This window comes from Acomys minous (genome assembly GCF_964271855.1).
Source record: "Acomys minous genome assembly, chromosome: 9".
Lineage (NCBI taxonomy): Eukaryota > Metazoa > Chordata > Mammalia > Rodentia > Muridae > Acomys > Acomys minous.
In genome coordinates this window covers 85,288,571-85,307,677 of record NC_140490.1, presented here as the reverse complement: position 1 = coordinate 85,307,677, position 19,107 = coordinate 85,288,571, and the positions used below count along the sequence as shown (strand labels likewise).

The 19,107-nt window shown below is 39.9% G+C and overlaps 1 protein-coding gene across 1 annotated transcript in view; it reads right to left on the bottom strand.

The window, feature by feature from the left end:
* Positions 1-247: 247 nt before the first annotated feature.
* Positions 248-19,107, bottom strand: part of LOC311605914 (vomeronasal type-2 receptor 116-like) — a gene marked incomplete at both ends in the record, with an annotated part of 29,683 nt that continues 10,823 nt past the window's right edge. Inside the window, 3 exons of the mRNA XM_084796751.1 lie at positions 248-1,152; positions 4,954-5,077; positions 10,025-10,249. Of these exons, the coding sequence (XP_084652877.1) occupies positions 248-1,152; positions 4,954-5,077; positions 10,025-10,249 (1,254 nt within the window). The remainder of the gene's footprint in view (positions 1,153-4,953; positions 5,078-10,024; positions 10,250-19,107) is intronic.

The following is a 19,107-nucleotide window of genomic DNA, read 5'->3' as shown; positions in this document are numbered from 1 at the left end:
ATATTTCTTCTAGGATAGTAGATGATATGCCATAACTTCTCACCCACATGACGCCAAAAAAATGTGACCTAATCAAAGAAGCTACCAACTAACTTGGTAAACTAGACAGGATAACGTGTGAAGGCCTCAAGCTTATATAAAGAACCACAGGCAACTGATTAAACCTGAAAATAGAAAAGGGCTCTTCCCCAGGGAAAGGAACAAAAATATTGTAAATATAATCTAAAATGTAAAAAACTACTAAATTTCACTTAAGTGATTTATCCCTATACTTTTGACAAGAATATGAATCTGGTCTTATCAAAATAACATAACACTTTGGGAAGAAGATGCACCCTAACAGCCCTGCACTGGAAGCCAAGATGGAGAAGACTTCCACAGCCACCATGACCTTCCCCTTAGTGCTATGGTAGACAGGAAGAAAGGTGACCCAGACACTGCAGAACACCAGCATGCTGAAGGTCAGGAATTTGGCTTCATTGAACCTGTCAGGCAGATTTCTGGCCAAGAAAGCCACGGTGAAGCTTCCCAGAGCCAAGAAGCCCATGTATCCCAGGACAAGGTGGAACGCAATGGCTGAGCCTTTGTTGCACACAATGACGATCAGCCCATGTTCAGAGTGTGTATCTGTGTCAATGAAGGGTGGTGACATCACCATCCAGATTCCACAGAGAACAAGTTGGACAGAGGTACAGATGGGAATGACAAAGTTAGGTGCCCCTGATACCAGCATCCATCTCATTCTTCTTCCTGGAGTAGTCAGCTTGAAGGCCAGGATCACAGTAATTGTCTTGGCCAACACAGTGGACAAGGCCACTGTGAAAAAGACTCCAAATGTGATTTGCTGTAGGATACAGGTGCCCATGTTGGGATGCCCAATGAAGAGCAAGGAGCAGAGGAAACAGAATGTGATAGAGATCAATAGGATGTAGCTTAGAATGCAGTTATTGGCTTTCACAATGGGTGTGTCATGATATTTCACAAAAGTACCAAGTACAAGGGATGTGAGGATAGAGAAACACAGGGACATGCAGGCCAGAGCCATCCCCAGTGGGTCCTCAAAAGCCAGAAAGGACACACGTCTTTGCAGGCAGTGTGTGTGCTCTGTGTTGGCATACTGGTCATCTGAACAGCTCATGCACTGCTCCATATCTGCAGAGATCATTAACAACAAACACTAATGAAACATCATCATTACATACGTAATCACTTAGTATCCATATGAATCAGAGCATACCACAGTAAACAACATGTTGTTAAACAACAGTTTTTATCTTGTCTGTTGTAGGAAGCAGTGAGATCAGGATGCTCCACAGAAATGCATTCCTTGTGGTGGAACATACCACCTTCATGATAAAGGGAGAAGAAAAGTTACTTATTGTTATGTATAACTTTCACATTATTAAAAGTTTATAAAAATAAGAAAAATACTTTGTCAGTGCCTTATACATAGTAATATAAAATATCTAATATTAATTAATTACTCAAAACTTAAATTTACTATGTACAAATCTGTGGACTCCATTTGTGCGGTTTGGGTGAAAATGGCCAAGTATATCAGAGATCTGACTGCTCGGTTACTAGGGAGTAGCACTATTTGAAATGATCAGGTTATATGTTCTTGTTGGAGTTAGTTTGACCCAGTTGGAGTAGGTATGTTGAGCTAGAGAAATTATGTCCGATAATAGGCTTAGGGATTTTAAAAGCTCCAGCCACCCTCAGTGTCTCTCTCTTCCTCTTGTCTGAGGATCTGTATGTAGGATACTCCATCCCTTCTCTGGAACCATGCATGGCTTCACACTGCAGTACTCCCTCACACTATGATATGAGACAATATCTGAAACTGTATTCAAGCCCCATTAAGTGCTTTCTATCATTATGGCTGTCATAGTCAATATATTGCTATGACAAGCCTGACCATGCTGCTTGTTTGGAATGTGAGTTTTGGAACTTTAGATTAGGAAGGCAGTTGAATGATTTAAGTGAGGATTAATAGGCAATACTAAGGGAAGCATAGAAGATCATACTTAGGAATATTTTAACTATGTAGGCCAAACTCAAAAAGTTTTAGAGGGGAAAATATTAGTAAATGGCCTAGAGACTTTTAATAGTTTGTGTTGACTCTTTCTATAAAAAAAAATCTGCCTGCACTTAAATTGAATAGTTTTTGATAAAATGTTTTGGAAGAGAAAATGTTAAGATAGCCTAGTTTTGACTATCTCATATGGTTATTAGTGGTCACTCTTAAATAGAACAATAAAGAAAAGGAGCTGGGACAGCAAGGAAAAATTCAAAATGTATAGTTTGAGGAGAAAAAGAGCAACACGGTGTGTAAGGGAGCTAATTCCAGAGCTCGAGGCAATGAAAAGTTTGAAGAACATCCTGATGCTAAGTGCAATCAATGAAGTAGCAAGCTCAGAGCAAGACCCACTGAGCTAAGCTTCCAATTTGTGAAAGGAATGGGATGAGAAACTTAAGCCATGGAAGATGTCATCCAAAATAGAAAGTTGTTGAAAATGTCTTTAAACAATGGGCCAAGTTTTATTTCCAATCAACAGAAAGCCTTGGAAGCTTTGGCCACATGGTTCTGGCATTAGAGTAAGAGATAGAAGTAAGGGACTGTGAAATCTCCCTCCATAACTAAGGAAAGCCACTAAGCCAGGTATTTGTCAGATAGCTCAGTGTGTACAGGCTACCGGGTAAAGCTATGGATGTAAATATTGGGTTTTATTAGAGTTCCCAGAATTTTTGGAAATTTCAGAGTCATGAGTGACTTGCCAAGGAAAGCTGAAGACAGGGCTTCAAACCTGCCCAAGACAGAATTTGTTGCAGCCCACAAAACAGGAAGAAGTAGGGGATGTGAAGAGTGCCTTGACATCCCACATGGAGATGCAGAATTTGGAGTTCTCTCGGCTGAATTTGGTCTGTCTTTGGATTCCTCTCTTTGCTTTGGCTCATCCCTTTTGGAATGGTAGTAATGTGTTCATTGTCCTAGTATCTCGGCAGTATGGAAGTAATGATACGATTTATTATTTTGCTTTACAAAGGGTTACAGTTAAGAGATTGCCATGAGTCTTAGAAAAGACTGTAAACTTTTGCAATTTAAGCAGTGTTGAGAGTGTGAGAGATCATGAGTAGTTTTGAAGTTGGACTGTTTCTGTGTTATGATGTGGCTTCAGGGCTATGGGACCAAAAAAGTGGCATATGGTGATTTGAAAAAGTATAGCTCTCATAGGCTTAAGATTTCTCTGCTTGATCAATAGTGAGTAGCACTATTGGAAAGAATTACTAGATGTTGCCTTGTGGTAGTAGATGCAGCCTTGTTTCAGATAGTGTGTCACTGGGAGTGGGGCTTTTTGATGTTAAGATCTCAAGCAGGCCCAGTGCCTGGCTCTCTGTTCCTGCTGCCTAAGTATCTGGCTATAGAACATTCTCCAGAACCATATCTGCCTGTGTGCGTCCATGTTCCCTGCTATCACAATAATAGACTAAGCATCTGAAAGTGTAAGCAAGCCCCAATTCAATGCTTTCTTTTAAAGGAATAATCATGTTCATTGTGTCTCTTCACAACAATCAATCACTGACTAAGAAAGACACCATGTCTAGATTAAAAAGTCAGCCAATACAACGCATTGTGCACATTGCCTCATACCCTTGGCCTGTATCTCCATATAGCAAAAGGATATGTAATGTCTAATGCACATACCGTTTGCACAAAGCAATATTTCCAATAAAGAAGCCTTACATCTCATGTAACAAAATCCACTTCAGCTTAAGTTCATCACTTCAACAATTAACATACGGATTTGGAAAAACGACATTTGCTTTTCAAACTAATATCTATTCCTATGATGTCTGATATATGGACTTCTCTATGTTAATATATACTTTTGTTCTTGTCACTACTCATATGTTAGAAGCAAAAACCCAAACTACTTATTTATTTTGTATATCACAGCATAAAAATATAAATTGTTATTAAACATTTTATTTAACATTGCTGCATATATATATATATATATATATATATATATATATATATATTATATCTTTCTTTACTCTGCCTCTCTAGGACATTTGCTATGAACTTGCGGATAGAGGGGATATATAGTATTGATTTAAGAGATGGTATTGGGAGGTGCTAAAGGATGAAATTGAAGGGGAAGTAATAATCTTTCAATTAAAAGATATTTAAATAGGATAAAATCATGTGTGTATGAGGTAACACATAAATGTGTATCCATGGTTGTGTGTGTAATTTTTGATTGTCAATCAGAGAACACGTGTCTCTTTGCATGTATTTGCTGTTCAGAAGACTGTCATCAGCCATGTTTCTTTACTGTCTATTCACTGTGGTAAAGTCCTTTTTATTCCCAACTATACATTCCAAGCTAAATATCATGCAACATTTTGCATATTTTGGATCCTTCCTTCCTTTCTCAGCAGCGCTGATTACTGAGGAAATCTACCACATCTTTGCGTGCATCTGGGAATGTGCCCTCCTGTCCTAATTCTTGCACAGCAACTGCTTCATTCTCTGAGCTGTTCCCTAAGATCTTAAATACATTTTATTCCACAACAACAAGATTATGAGCTGGGCGCTAGGACAACAAGACGACATGGACCAGTCATGTAAATTTAATTCATACAAAAAAATCAAAGACGATTAGACATATGCAAAGCAATACTGTGTGCAAGTTTTTCTGGTAGAATACTAGTTACAAACCTTTTATTAAACACTTTCTGGAAAATATATAAGACATGTAGCCATCATAATGTGTGGTTTAAGGAAGGCAGTGCATGTTCATTCCATGGTCCATAATATGCTTGATATCAGTACAATGATAACACATATTTTATGTCTTCAGTTTCCTTTCATGCCCTGTCAAATTCTTAGTTTGGATAAAAGAAGATATTCAATTTCAGCAATTTCTTCTGCACACAATTACATACCTGTCTCATTAGACACTTCATTCTCTAGGCACTGGACACAATCAAAGCAGCATTCCACTGTTTGTTCCTGATGTAATTTCCTGAATCCGGGAGAGCATGTCACACTGCATGTAGAAGTGGGAACCTAAGGCAGATGGGATAAGAATTGGTAACTGAGGTGAGTTATATATATTTTCCTGTTATCCAACATTATTGTACTCAAGCATTTGAGCATGTCATCTAAGCCTGTAATGAAAATGAAGGCCATAAAATAGGCCATTAGGTAGCATTCTATGTGTCAATATGTGGGTATAAATTAAGATTTCTTTCTTCCAAAATGTGGGAAAGAGCCTAGAACTCATTGGCACAGGAGACAATACACTGAATGGAAAGCCAGAAGACCAGGTTCTAAGATCAAAAATTAATAAATGGGACATCAGGAAACTGAAAAGCTTATGTAAGGCAAAGACCCTGTGAGCAGAACAAAGTGACAGACCACAGATTGGGAAAAGATCTTTACCAATCCTGCAACCAACAAAGGGCCAATATATAAAATATATAAAGAACTCAAGAAAGCAAACACCACCAAGCCAAATAATCCAAGTAAAAATGGACAATACAGGCGGTAAACCTTAAACCCCTACCCAGATCTAGACAATGGACAGAACACTCTCCACAGTACAGTGGAGAGTGGGATATTACTTTCTCACATACTCTGGTGCCTCAACTTTGACAATGTCCCCTGGAGGGGGAGACCTGGTGGCACTCAGAGGAAGGACAGCAGGTTACCAAGAAGAGACTTGATACCCTATGAACATATACAGGGGGAGGTAATCCCCCTCAGAACAGTCATAGGGAAGGGGAATAAGGGGGAAATGGGAGGGAGGGAAGAATGGGAGGATACTAGGGATGGGATAACCATTGAGATGTAACAAGAATAAATTAATAAAGTAAAAAAAATGGGGGAGAGAACTAAACAGAGAAGGCCCAACAGAGGGATAGCGAATGGCTGAGAAACATTTAAAGAGATGCTTAATGTTCCTAGTCATTAGGGAAACGCAAATCAAAATGACTTGAAAATTCCATCTTATACCTATCTGAAGGTGAAGATCAATAACTCGAGTGACAACACATGCTGGTCAGGACGTGGAGAAAGTGGAACACTCCTCCACTGATGATGTGAGTGCAAACTTGTGCAGCGACCTTGGAAATGAATATTGTGCTTTCTCGGAAAATTGCAAATAGTTCTACTCCAAGATGCAGCTATACCACTGCTGGGCATATACACCAAAAGATGCTCCACCATACAACAACGACATTTGCTCAACTATGTTCATAGCAGCTTTATTTGTAATAGTGAGAATCTAGAAACAACCTAGATGTCACTCAACCGAAGAATGGATAAAGAAACTGTGGTTCATCTACACAATGGAATACTACTCATCTTAAAAACATGGACATCTTAAAATTTGCAAGCAAAATGATGGAACTAGAAATGATCATCCTAAATGAGATAACTGAGACCCGAAAAGACACTACATATGTCCTCTGAGAGACTCTACCAGGTGGAAAATAGGGACAGTTACTAAGAATTGAAGTTGGACACTGGGCAGAGTGCTGAGAGTGTAGCTAAGCGTGGGGGGATGTAAAGCCTGGGAGGGAGCAACAGCTCCAAAGGGAGACCAACAAGCCTGTCCATGGAGGCACAGGGGGTTCTCCACAAACTGATGATCCAGTCAGTGACAACATATGCAAAGAACCAAGAACCCTTTTTCAAATGTAGCCAATGAGATCCTTCACATGGGAAGATGGGGAAACTGCTGCTAAACCTCTCCTATACACTCAGTGGCCCACTACTTTGACTCTGCCCCTAAGCAAGATTTCATAGTGGGCACACAGTGGAAGGGGATGCAGATTACTCTCATGATAGGCTGTTCCCAGAGGTCTAGAACAGGAGAATGACCAGAAGATGGAGGTAGAGTGCCAGTGGGAAGATGAGATGGAGGGGATAACAAGTGGGAGGCATACTGAATAAATTATAATAAATATAATATACACTTAAAATCTGAACAGAGAAGATGGTTACTGCAGAGACAGAGAAACAAATCAAGAACCATGAATGGTGAGGATCTACACACTCTGCTCATTTGTAGTACATAGACAGCACAGTCTCCTTGTGGGTCCCACAATATGGGTTGTATGAAACACCTCTGATATGGACTGGGGCCTTCTAAAGCTGGTCACTTCTGCCCTGGCAGCATGGCCTTGGCAAGCCACAGAGAAAGAGGTTACGTGTAGCACAGGGACTACTGGATAAACTGAGTTCCGACTTTAGGAGAAGGTAGCTCCTCTCTCTAAGGACTAGGGGAGGGATGGTAAGAGGATAGGATTGGGAAGCGTTAAGGGAGGGGGCTGCAATCTGGATGTAAAAGATTCAAAGGAATTCAAACTTCTAATCTCACTACATGGGAATAGCTCTGAGGCTGGCTGAGATACTAATGCAAATGCATAGACAAGGCTTCATACTGGTCACAGATCCTCTGAGACATTTTACTAGAGGCCACTCTTTGTAGACCATGAAGGAAGATTGTCAGATGTCTTACTTCTGCAGATACAATGAGCAGAACATCAGCTTTCATAGATCTGTGCATCCTACACACCTCATACTATTACAGTGTTAGAACTGTGTAATGCCTGTGAGAAATTATGTTTTCAGAAAAAAAGAACCGGACACTGATATTGGATCAAACCTGACAGAATTCATGTCTCTCAGCGGGCTGCATGCTGACATCCTGCATGCCCCTTGTTCCAGCCCCAGCACCTCAGTTGCTGTTACCCATCAGAACTGCACAGTGTGTTAGAACACTTCTGAATGCCAATTCATCCAGCATTTTAGTCTGACCCTTACAGGACTCCTACTAAGCCTGGAATCTCTCAACATTTAGAAACTGGACCACAAATGCAATCCCTGGCTTGCTTAACTATTTTCACTGATTTTTGTCATGCCCCTTCAAAGGTATTATTTGCGCCAAATCAGGCTGAAGAAACTGTAAGAGAATGACATCCCATTTCCTCTAAGGGGGGTTGGGTAGGTTTCTGTTTGTCCTTTTGGTCTACAGATGCTTATTTTCATTGGGGTTTGGTTATAAGTTATTATTGGTCTTATATGGAAAGAAAACTATTTTGGATTTAGGGAGATCTCTCCTTTCTTCTTTCTTTCATAGGTAAAGAGATAGGAGCTGAAGAGAAAGAAAGGGGGATATAGAACTAGAGAGGGAGGATAGAACAAAAGGTAGATGATTGAACCTACTCCTTACCTCAAGGCCTTAATTGTTACTCACAAAGAAGGTTATTTTTAATTCACAAATATAGAATTTTGTATATTGATGCAAATCATGACCGTGTCAAATACTAGCCTAATTTTATCACACAAATATATATCCTAGGACTAACAGATAGATATGATTCTATAGATATATAATTTAAAATGGTTAAAGAAGGTCTTCAAAAGTCTCAATGACCTACAGAATATGACATTAGTTTTTTTTGTTGTTGTTTTGTTTTTTGGTTTTGGGAGGTCTTTTTTTCTTTTTTGTTTTCCAGACTGGGTGTTTCGGTGTAGCCTTGGCTGTCCTGGACTCACTTTGTAGACCACATTGGCCTCAAAGTCACAGCAATCCACCTGCATCTGCCTCCCAAGTGCTGGGACTAAAGGCATGTGCAACCATGCCTGGCCAGAATATGGCATTTAAAGATGTTTTTATTCTTCTAAAGATTCTTTGACAAGACAAGTTAACTCATGACAACACCAACCTGAATTCAAAGAAGATGATCAACACCAAAGATTCTCTTTATGGAGTTTGCTTCAAAGGCCACAAACAAGCCTCTGGGAAAAATGCCCTTGTTTTTGTCACAGACAGAATTCTGCCAAAAAAATGGGCAAGCTTAGATGCAGGCAGATTAGATGACTGAACTGTGCCATAACAGGTAAGCAAGTCCTCAATAGTTTCTGCTTTGCAAATATGTCTGGCAGAAATATTGAGCTAGAAGGCCAAAGATGATGCTCCAATGTTATAAAGAGTGTTGAGTGATTGTTCAGGCAGTAAATTGTCTCATTCACTTTTTCATTTTGGATGTTGCTAACATGTACTTTTGGTTCACTCAGACATTTAAATTTTATTCCTTCTCAAGACTCTGATAGGGTAGTAGATCAGATAGTTTAGTCTTACAATCAAGAGTAGTAGGTTAGGTGAGAAGATATTTTTAGATCAAGATAGATGATTTAAGTAAAGAGACGAGGTATGATAGATATTGATTTTCATTCAGTTATTTATACTACACAAGATAAGAAAGATGTTTACTCCAAGCTTGACAAATACAAACAGCCAAATCACTGTGAATGTAACATTTATATAACTCATGGTTCTCCCTGCTGTATGTAGTTTACTTTATTCATGCATAATAACATAAATATGGTAAAAAAGAAACATAATAAAATAATTTTTAAAATACTTTTTTCTTCATACATTGATCCTCCAGGAATACTTAAGTGGAATAAATAGCTCTTGAAGGGTTTATAGAACAATGAGTTGGGTAGAGGAACACACATGATGGAACGGTGAAAAGTTATAGGATGAACATGAACAAATCACATTTTTAGAGCACCCTCCTAGACTTGAAAGTTTTTTTTAACTTATAATGAAATGCTACAGTACAGAGAAATGTTTCTGTAAACAGTTACATGACATTGTTGATTACACTATAAAATTGTTCATGTATAATCTAGAAACTTCATGGTTTAAACCTCATCACATAATTTTAACAGTTTAAATATTTATTATTCTTCTAATTTTGTATATATGTTTCTACAGTATAAGTGAAGAGAAATGTCACATTAGGTGTCCAGGGAAACCAGAAGCAAATATCCCCATGACCTGCATTTATAGAAAATTGTGAGTCATCAAACATGGATGTTGAGAACTCTGCTTGAGACATTTGCAAGAAGAGCAATTGTTCTTAACTCGGCCATCATTCCAATGACACAATACTTTATAAAGTAAAAGTATGGGTAAGTAAAGGCATGTGTACATACCAGTGTTCCTCCCATGGACCACTCCAAGTCTTCAGATATATGCAACTGTTGGCTTTGTGGGAAATAAGGGGAATAGTCTCCTATTTTCACTTTTAATCCAAACCCTTGTGGAAAATTCCAAATGTTGAAAATGTCATAATCTGTGCACAGTTTTTTTCTCCAATTCATGTTCACTAGCTCTCCAACAGGGTTAGTAAATACAATGTTCTTCAGAAAAGAAGCTACCTAAAGGAGATGCATCATTAAGTAGTTACATATACCTACCCAGAAAGGCCAAGTGATGTTGTGAATATTCAATGATTTCCAATATAGCCCAGAAAAGACATTTATGTTGATGGTTACCTATCCAGTGAAAAGCAAGATATCTCATAGGTAATTACATTATATTATACTTCATTTCTATGTTTTATGATGCAAAATGTCAGAAAAATGCTTACCAAATATTGGGTAACATAGTACAAGAGATCTTTACACTCATTACTTGTGTGAAAACTGTCAATACACCAACTAACTAAGTCTGGATGTTAAGAGTGTGTGTGTGTGTGTTTGTGTGTGTGTGGAGCAAGACATTTTAAAGTAGAAGCCAAAAAATTTGAGAGAATAAGAGGCCTGAAATCTGTTGAATGGAAGACAGGTAGTGAGTAAATCATGTAAATATTGTATACATATATAAAATACAAATAAATTTAATAAAAATTGGTAGTCATTATATGTCTACATAAGTAATTGATGTTTTATAAAAATAATTATCCATGACATTGGTCGATATGTTTGTTCTTGAGAAATAAATTAATTTCTAATTGTCACTTGTGTACTTTATGATAGATATTTTAGTTATTATTTCTCATATCGAACTCATTTGGTGAAATGTTCTGATGCATTCTCACAAAAATGACTATCTTCATACAAAAATGTTGTCATCCATTTAATGTTAATCTTGTGTTGGGGGATGGTCTAATGTATTTTGTTGTTAATTACTACTTGCTGTCTCTGTGACCCACATTTTGATTAATAAAAAGCCATCCCACCTGGGCAAGGCAGAGGAGATGAAGGTGTGGCTAAGATTCCTGGGCTTAGGAGAGAGACAGGAATCCTGGGAAGAAGAAGAGAGAGAGACACGAAGAGGGTCCAAGGAAAGGAAGAAGAAGGCTGCCATGGGTTAGATGGAAGAGAAACACATGGCCAGTGTGGATGGAGATTTGTCCCAGATGCAGAACATTAACCAGTATTTGGGATAATGGATAGGAGGTAGCTTGATAGAAATATTTAGAAGCAGATGGCATGGTAGTGGGGCAGGTATGTGATATCTGCCTCACTCCCTGTTTCCACTATGGGAAATAGTTTAGAGAATTGATGTCTGCCCTGCCCCAGGATAACTAAGGCTATTTTAAAATATAACAAGTATCCGTGTCTTAATTGATTGCTAGCCAGGCATACTAATATTACAGATAATTTAATAACAACAATCTCGTGTAGTATATTTATTCACTTAAAATTTTTAGGAGCTGGGTGGACCTTGTTTAGAAACCAGAATAATCGAGTCAGAGATTTGGACTATTTTCTTAACCAGAAATACCAAGCTTCCGAGTCCAACACAGAGGGAGAATTCCACTGTTCAAGAGAAATAAACTACAAAAATCCTGCATGCCCCGGAATGCTCGGTAAGCACGGACCAACTGGCAAGGTGCCGCTGCAGTAGCCGCAGCCGCACTAACAGGTAGCAGGGGATACAGGCAAGATCCTGCCTGCAGAGGGGTTTGGCGCAGTGTCTGGAAGACTTGGACAGTAACAGGGGGATCAAAGAGCTTGGTTCTGGGGTTCCACAGTGAGACCCTAAACCCGTACAGCGCACGGACCTCCTAGAGAGCAGCCTCTGTGCCTGTAGACACTCAAACAGGTATCTCAGATCACTGGCAAGGCCCTGCCTACTGAGGCAATTGCCAGGTAGTTCTGAAGAGCTGGACAGAAATAGGTCTAGGGGGAACAGAGAGTGTGCTTCGGGGGTCCACAGTGAGACCCTAACCTGCGTCGAGCATGGATCCCCTAGAGAGCAGCCTCCTTGTCTGCAGATACTCAAACAGGCAGCAGAAATCGCTGGCAAGGCCCTGCCTACTGAGGGGCTTACCTCGGAGTCCTGAAGATCTGGACAGTAGCAGGTCCAGGGCTAACAGAGAGTGTGCTTCTGGGGGTCCACAGTGAGACCCAGAACCAACGAGTAGCCACTGTGGCTGCAGACTCTCAAGCGGGTAGCCTGGAGCAGGCAAGGTCCTGCCGGCTGAGGTGATTGGTGTGGTGCCTTGAAATCTGGACACCACATGGCCCAGTGAGATAAGAGCGTATTTCTGGGAACCCACAGAAAGTTTCAGAGCCCGTGCAGAGAGCACAGACCGCCCTGAAGAGCAGCCACCAGGCCTGCAGCCACCCAAGTGGGTAAACAGAAGCAAAGACAAGGCCCCACCTAGTGAGGTGATTAGCGTGGTGATCCACCTGTAGGTGTGATTGCCATGGTGTCTGGAAGATCTGGACCATACTAAGTCCAGGGGGATCAGAGAGCTTGTTTCTGGGCTCACCAGTCTGCAAAGAGTCCCAGAGCTCGACAGGAGAGCAGGCAGGTGGGGATACACCTGCCAGCTGCAGTGCTAAAGCTGTGCCTACAGCTTGTCTGTTCTGTTCTAAGAATTTAGAGGAAGGGTGTACTCTTCCCAGCAGTGGGACAGCAGCCTGCCATCGTTAACCTGGAGCTTTGTATCTGAGACTGAACTGTGGGTGGTGTATCTCCAGGCTGGAACTACTGGCCCAGGAACAACAGAAGACAATGGGTGGCTCTGATGCCAGACCCACCCGCCAGTCCCGAGAAAGCCCCAGGGGCCAGTGTCTAGGTGTGCGGGAGTGCAAAACCTAACACCAGACCCGAGGATGTTAGCCTCATCTGCACCCCCTGTCTTCTTCTCAGACCATTCGTGGGCCTCTTGCCCCAGAGGGAACAGGGAACATGGATCTTAGCCTACCAGTCCACAGAGAAACCCAGGGCCATCACAGGGAACCAAGAAGCTGTTGATACTCCACCCCCACAGACACAGCGCTAAAATGGTACACCCAGTTGGTCTAATCTAAGAACCTGGAGGAACGGTGCACACTGGCCAGCAGCTCAACAGGTTCCCATCAGTGATAACCAGGAACTTGGTATCTGAGACTGAACTATGGGCAGTGTAACTCCAGACTGGGGTTACTAGCCCAGGAAAACAGGTGGTTCTGATCTTGGAAAAACCTGCAAGTCCTGATAAAGCCTCAGGGTCTGGAAACCACTGCAATGTGAGCACAAAACCAAACTCTGAGCCAAGGGTGTTTGCATCAATTGTGCCCCCTGTCTTCCTCCCTAACCACCTGCAGGCATGCCGCCCCAGGAGGAATGGAGAGTGTACATCAAGCACACCAACCCTCAGAGAGACCCAGGGCCCACACAAGGTCTCAGGCAGCTGCAGTCACACCTCCGGCCACAGCTTTAAGGCTTCCCACTGACGAGCAGACGTGCTTGAGGGCGTGTCACACCTGCCCACCCTCTGTCTCCCTCTCTGGATGCTTGGTGGGCCTGTTGGCCCAGGCAGAACAGAGAGGGTGGATCAGGGCCCTAACTTCAGAGACATCAAAATGACTAGAGGTCAACGAAAAACCTTAAACAACAAAATCCCCCAAAATATGGCATCTCCAGATCCCAATTATCCCAATGAAAACAACCCTAAGAACTCAAACACAATTGAAATACAAGAAAATTACCTCCAATCCATCGTAATGAAGACGATAATGGAGCAAACAAATAATAACTGACAACAAATGCAAGAAGATGCAGCCAAACAAATTGAAGACATTAAAAAAGACCTATAGAGAGGAACTGGAAAAAATCCAGGAAAAGACAAACAGCCAGATGATTGAAGTTAATAAAACAATTCAAGATCTTAAGACCCATAGAAAGTCACTGGAAGAAACTCAAGAAAACACAAACAGTCAGATAAAGGAAATTAATAAAATGGTTCAAGATCTGAAGATGAAAATGGAAACAATGATAAAAACACAGACAGAAGAAAGATGGGAACAAACAAACTCAGAGAAGCATGCAAGTAATACAGACCTAAGCTTCTCTAACAGAATTCAAGAGATGGAGGAACGAATCTCTGCAGCAAAAGATGCTATGGTAGAACTTGAAACAAGCATTAAAGAAAATGCTAAATCTGAAAAGTTCCTGACACAAAACATCCAAGAAATAAAGGACATCAAGAAAAGACAAAATCTGAGGATAATAGGAGTTGAGGAAACAGAAGATGCCGGGCACCAAGGACCTGAAAATATCTTCAACAAAATCATAGAAGAAAATTTTCCCAATCTAAGGAAGGAGGTGCAGATAAACGTACAAGAAGCCTATAGAACACCAAATAGAATAGACCAGAAAAGAAAATCCTCCCGCCACATAATAATCAAGACACAAAATGTACAGAATAAAGAAAAAATATTAAAAGTGGAGAGGGGAAAGGGCCAATTAACATTTAATGGCAAACCTATCAGAATTACACCCGACTTTTCAACAGAGACCATAAAAGCCAGAAGGTTTTGGAGAGAGGTCCTGCAAACCCTAAGAGACCATAGGTTCCAGGCAAGACTACTCTATCCAACAAAACTCTCAATAAATATTGATGGAGAAAACAAGATTTTCCATGATAAAAACAAATTCAAACAGTTTCTGTTCTTACAGAAGTTAATAGAAGGAAAACTCCAAACCAAAGTGACGAACTACAACCAAAACTATATGGGATTTAGATAACTATACTGTCTCAAAAACAACCACATAAGTACTATACTGCAACCAACATCAAAATCATGGAACGTAACAGTCACTGGTCACTAATATCTCTCAACATTAATGGTCTCAATTCTCCAATAAAAAGACCCAGACTAATCGAATGGATGCATAAGCAAGATCCAACATTCTTCTGCATCCAAGAAACACATCTCGCCCATAATGATAGACATTATCTCAGGGTAAAAGGCTGGGAAAAAGTATTCTAAGCAAATAGACACAAGAAGCAATCTGGTGTAGCCATTTTAATTTTTAATAAATTAGACTTTACAAAAAATAAATCAAAAGAGATGAGGAAGGACACTTTATACTCATCAAAGGTAAAGTCAACCAAGATGACATCACAATTCTGAACATCTATGCCCCAATACAAGGGCACCCACATTTGTAAAAGATGTATTAACAAAGCTCAAACCACACATCAATCCCCACACACTAATAGTGGGAGACTTCAGCACCCCACTTTCACTGAAGGATAGGTCATTAAAACGAAAACTAAACCAAGAAGTAATATCATTAACCAACGTCATGAATCAAATGGATCTAACAGATATCTACAGAACTTTTCACCCAACCACAAAGGATTATACCTTCTTCTCAGCACCCCATGGAACCTTCTCCAAAATTGACCTCATAAAAGGTCACAAAGCAAGCCTCAATAAATTCAAGAAGATTGAAATAATACCTTTTATCCTATCAGATCACCATGGTCTGAGACTGGACTTCAACAACAACAGAAACAATAAAAAGCCTACACACCTAAACAACTCTCTACTTGATGACACCTGGGTCAGGGAAACAATAAAGAAAGAAATAGAAGACTTCCTGCAATTCAATGAAAATGAAGGAACAACATATCCAAATTTGTGGGACACATTGAAGGCAGTGCGAAGAGGAAAATTCATAGCACTAAGTGCCTTTAAGAAGAAAGTGGAAATATCCCACATAAGCAACTTAACAACACAGTTTGATGCCCTAGGAAAAAAAAGAAACAGAAACACCAAAGAGGAGTAGACATCTGGAAATAATCAAACTCAGGGCTGGAATCAATAAATTAAAAACAAAGAGAGCAATTCAAAGAATCAACAAAAACAGGAGCTGTTTTTTTGAGAAAATCAACAAAATAGACAAACCATTAGCCAAACTAACTAAAAGGCACAGAGACACTATCCAAATCAACAAAATCAGAAGTGAAAACGGAGACATAACAACAGACACTGAATAAACACAAATAATCATAAGATCCTATTTTAAAGGCATATATGCCACAAAATTTGAAAATCTATAGGAAATGGACAATTTTCTTTATTGCTTTCACTTGCCAAAACTGAATCAAGAACATAAAAACCAATTAAACAGTCCTATCTCTCCTTATAGAAATAGAAGCAATTATTGATAGTCTCCCACCCCCCCCCCAAAAAAAAGCCCAGGGCCAGATGGTTTCACCACAGAATTCTACCACACCTTCAAAGAACAGCTAATACCAATACTCTTCAAGCTACTCCAAAAGATAGAAATGGATGGAACTCTACCAAATTCATTCTATGAGGCCACAGTCACGTTGATACCTAAGCCTAACAAAGACCCAACAAAAAAGAGAACTTCAGACCAATTTCTCTTATGAACATTGATGCAAAAATACTCAATAAAATACTCCCAAAAGGAATACAACAACATATCAAATATATCATTCACCATGACCAGGTAGGCTTCATTCCTGGCATGCAGGGTTGGTTTAATGTTCAAACATCCATCAATGTAATCTACCAAATAAACAAACTGAAAGATAAAACCCCACATGATCATCTCCTTAGATGCAGAAAAAGCATTTGACAAAATCCAACACCCTTTCATGTTTAAAGTTTTATAGAAATTGGGAATACAGGCACATATCTAAACATAAGAAAGGCTATATACAGCAAGCCAACAGCCAACATAAAATTAAATGGAGAGATACTCAAGGAAATTCCTCTAAAATCGGGGACCAGACAAGGCTGCGTACTTTCTCCATATCTCTTCAATATACTTCTTGAAGTTCTAGCCAGAGCAATAAGACAACAAAAGGAGATCAAGGATATCCAAATGGGAAAGGAGGAAGTCAAACTATCCCTATTTGCTTATGATAGGAGAGTGTACATAAATGACCCCCAAAATTCCACCAGAGAACTCCTACAACTGAAAAACACCTTCAGCAAATTGGCTGGATACAAAATTAACTCAAAAAGTCAGTAGCCTTTCTATATACAAAAGACAAACATGCAGAGAAAGAAATTAAGAAAGCTACACCCTTCACGATAGCCACAAGCAATATAAAATATCTAGGAGTAACTCTAACCAAGCAAGTGAAGGACTTGTTTGAAAAAAACTTTAAGTCTCTGAAGGAAGTGATTGAAAATGACATCAGGAGATGGAAGGATGTCCCTTGTTCATGGATCGGGAGAATTAATATAGTAAAAATGGCCATCTTACCAAAGCAATTTACAGATTCTATGCAATCCCTATAAAAATACTTACACAATATTTTAAAGACACTGAAAGTTCAATTCTCAATTTCATATGGAAAAACAAAAAACCCAGAATAGCAAAAACAATCCTATGCAATAAAAGATCTCCTAGAGGAATCTCCATTCCTGATCTCAAGCTGTACTATAGAGCAACAGTAATTGAAACAGGATGGTCCTGGCACAGCAATAGGCCGGTGGATCAATGAAATCAAATTGAAGATCCAGAAATGAATCCACACACATATGGTCACTTGATTTATGACAAAGAAGCCAAATCTATTCAATGGAAAAAGGATAGCATCTTCAACAAATGGTGCTGGTCTAACTGGATGTCCACATGTAGAAAAATACAATTGGACACATATTTGTCACCATGTACAAAATTCAAGCCCAAGTAGATTAAAGACCTTAACATAAAACCAGAGACACTAAATCAGTTAGAAGAAAAAGTGGGGAAGAGCCTAGAACACAATGGCACAGGAGACAACTTCCTGAACAGAACACCAACAGCCCAGGCCTTAATGTCAACAATTAATAAATGGGACCTTATGAGGCTGGGAAGCTTCTGTAAGGCAGGAGACACTGTCAAGAGAACAAAGCAATAGCCTACAGACTGGGAAAGATCTTCATCAACCCTATGTCTGACGAAGGTCTGGTATCTTAAATATATAAAGATCTCAAGAAATTAAACACCACCAAACCAACTAATCCAATTAAGAAATGGGGCTCAGAATTAAGCAGAGAATTCTCAACAAAAAAATATCCAATGGCTGAGAAACACTTAAAGAAATGCTCAACGTCTTTAGTCATCAGAGAAATGCAAATCAAAATGACTCTGAGATTCCATCTTACACCCATCAGAATGGCCAAGATCAAAAGTTCAAGTGACAGTACATGCTGGTGAGGATGTGGAGAGAGAGGAAAAGTCCTTCATTGCTGGTGGGAATGCAGTCCAGTGCAACCCCTTTGGAAAGCTATCTGGCACTATCTCAGAAAACTGGGAATAGGGCTTCCTCAAGACCCAGCTATTCCACTCCTTGGAATATACCCAGAAGATGCTCGAGCATATAATAGGGACATATGCTCAATCATATTCATAGCAGTCTTATTCATAATAACCAGAACATGGAAACAGCCTAAATGTCCCTCAGTAGAAGAATGAATAAAGAAACTGTGGCACATTTACACTATGGAATACTACTCAGCTACTAAAAACAAGGAGTTTCCAAAATTTGTGGACAAATAGATTGAACTAGAAATGATCATAATGAGTGAGCTAACCCAGAAGAAGAGAGACTCAAATAGTATATACTCACTTATATCTGGACACTAGGCCAAGGGGTACGTCTCATGAAAGTCTTCACTTACCAGGAAAATGGGATAGTGGTGAGGACATCCTAAGGTGGGAGAAATATGGGAAATAGGGAAATAGATGGATCCAGAGGGTCCTAGAAACCTACAAGAAGAACACTATGATGGGCAGGTTTGGGCCCAGGAGTTCTGCTCAATCTATGGCACCAGTGAAGGACAATATGTGCAGTAAACTTCAAACCCCTACCCAGACCTACCCAAGGGACAGAATATTCTCCACAGTTAAGTGGAGACTAGGGACTGACTTTCACACGAACTCTGGTGCCCCTTATTTGGCCATGTCCCCTTGATGGGGAGGCCCGATGGCACTTGAAGGAAGGATAACAGACTATGAAGAAGAAACTTGATAACCTAGCATC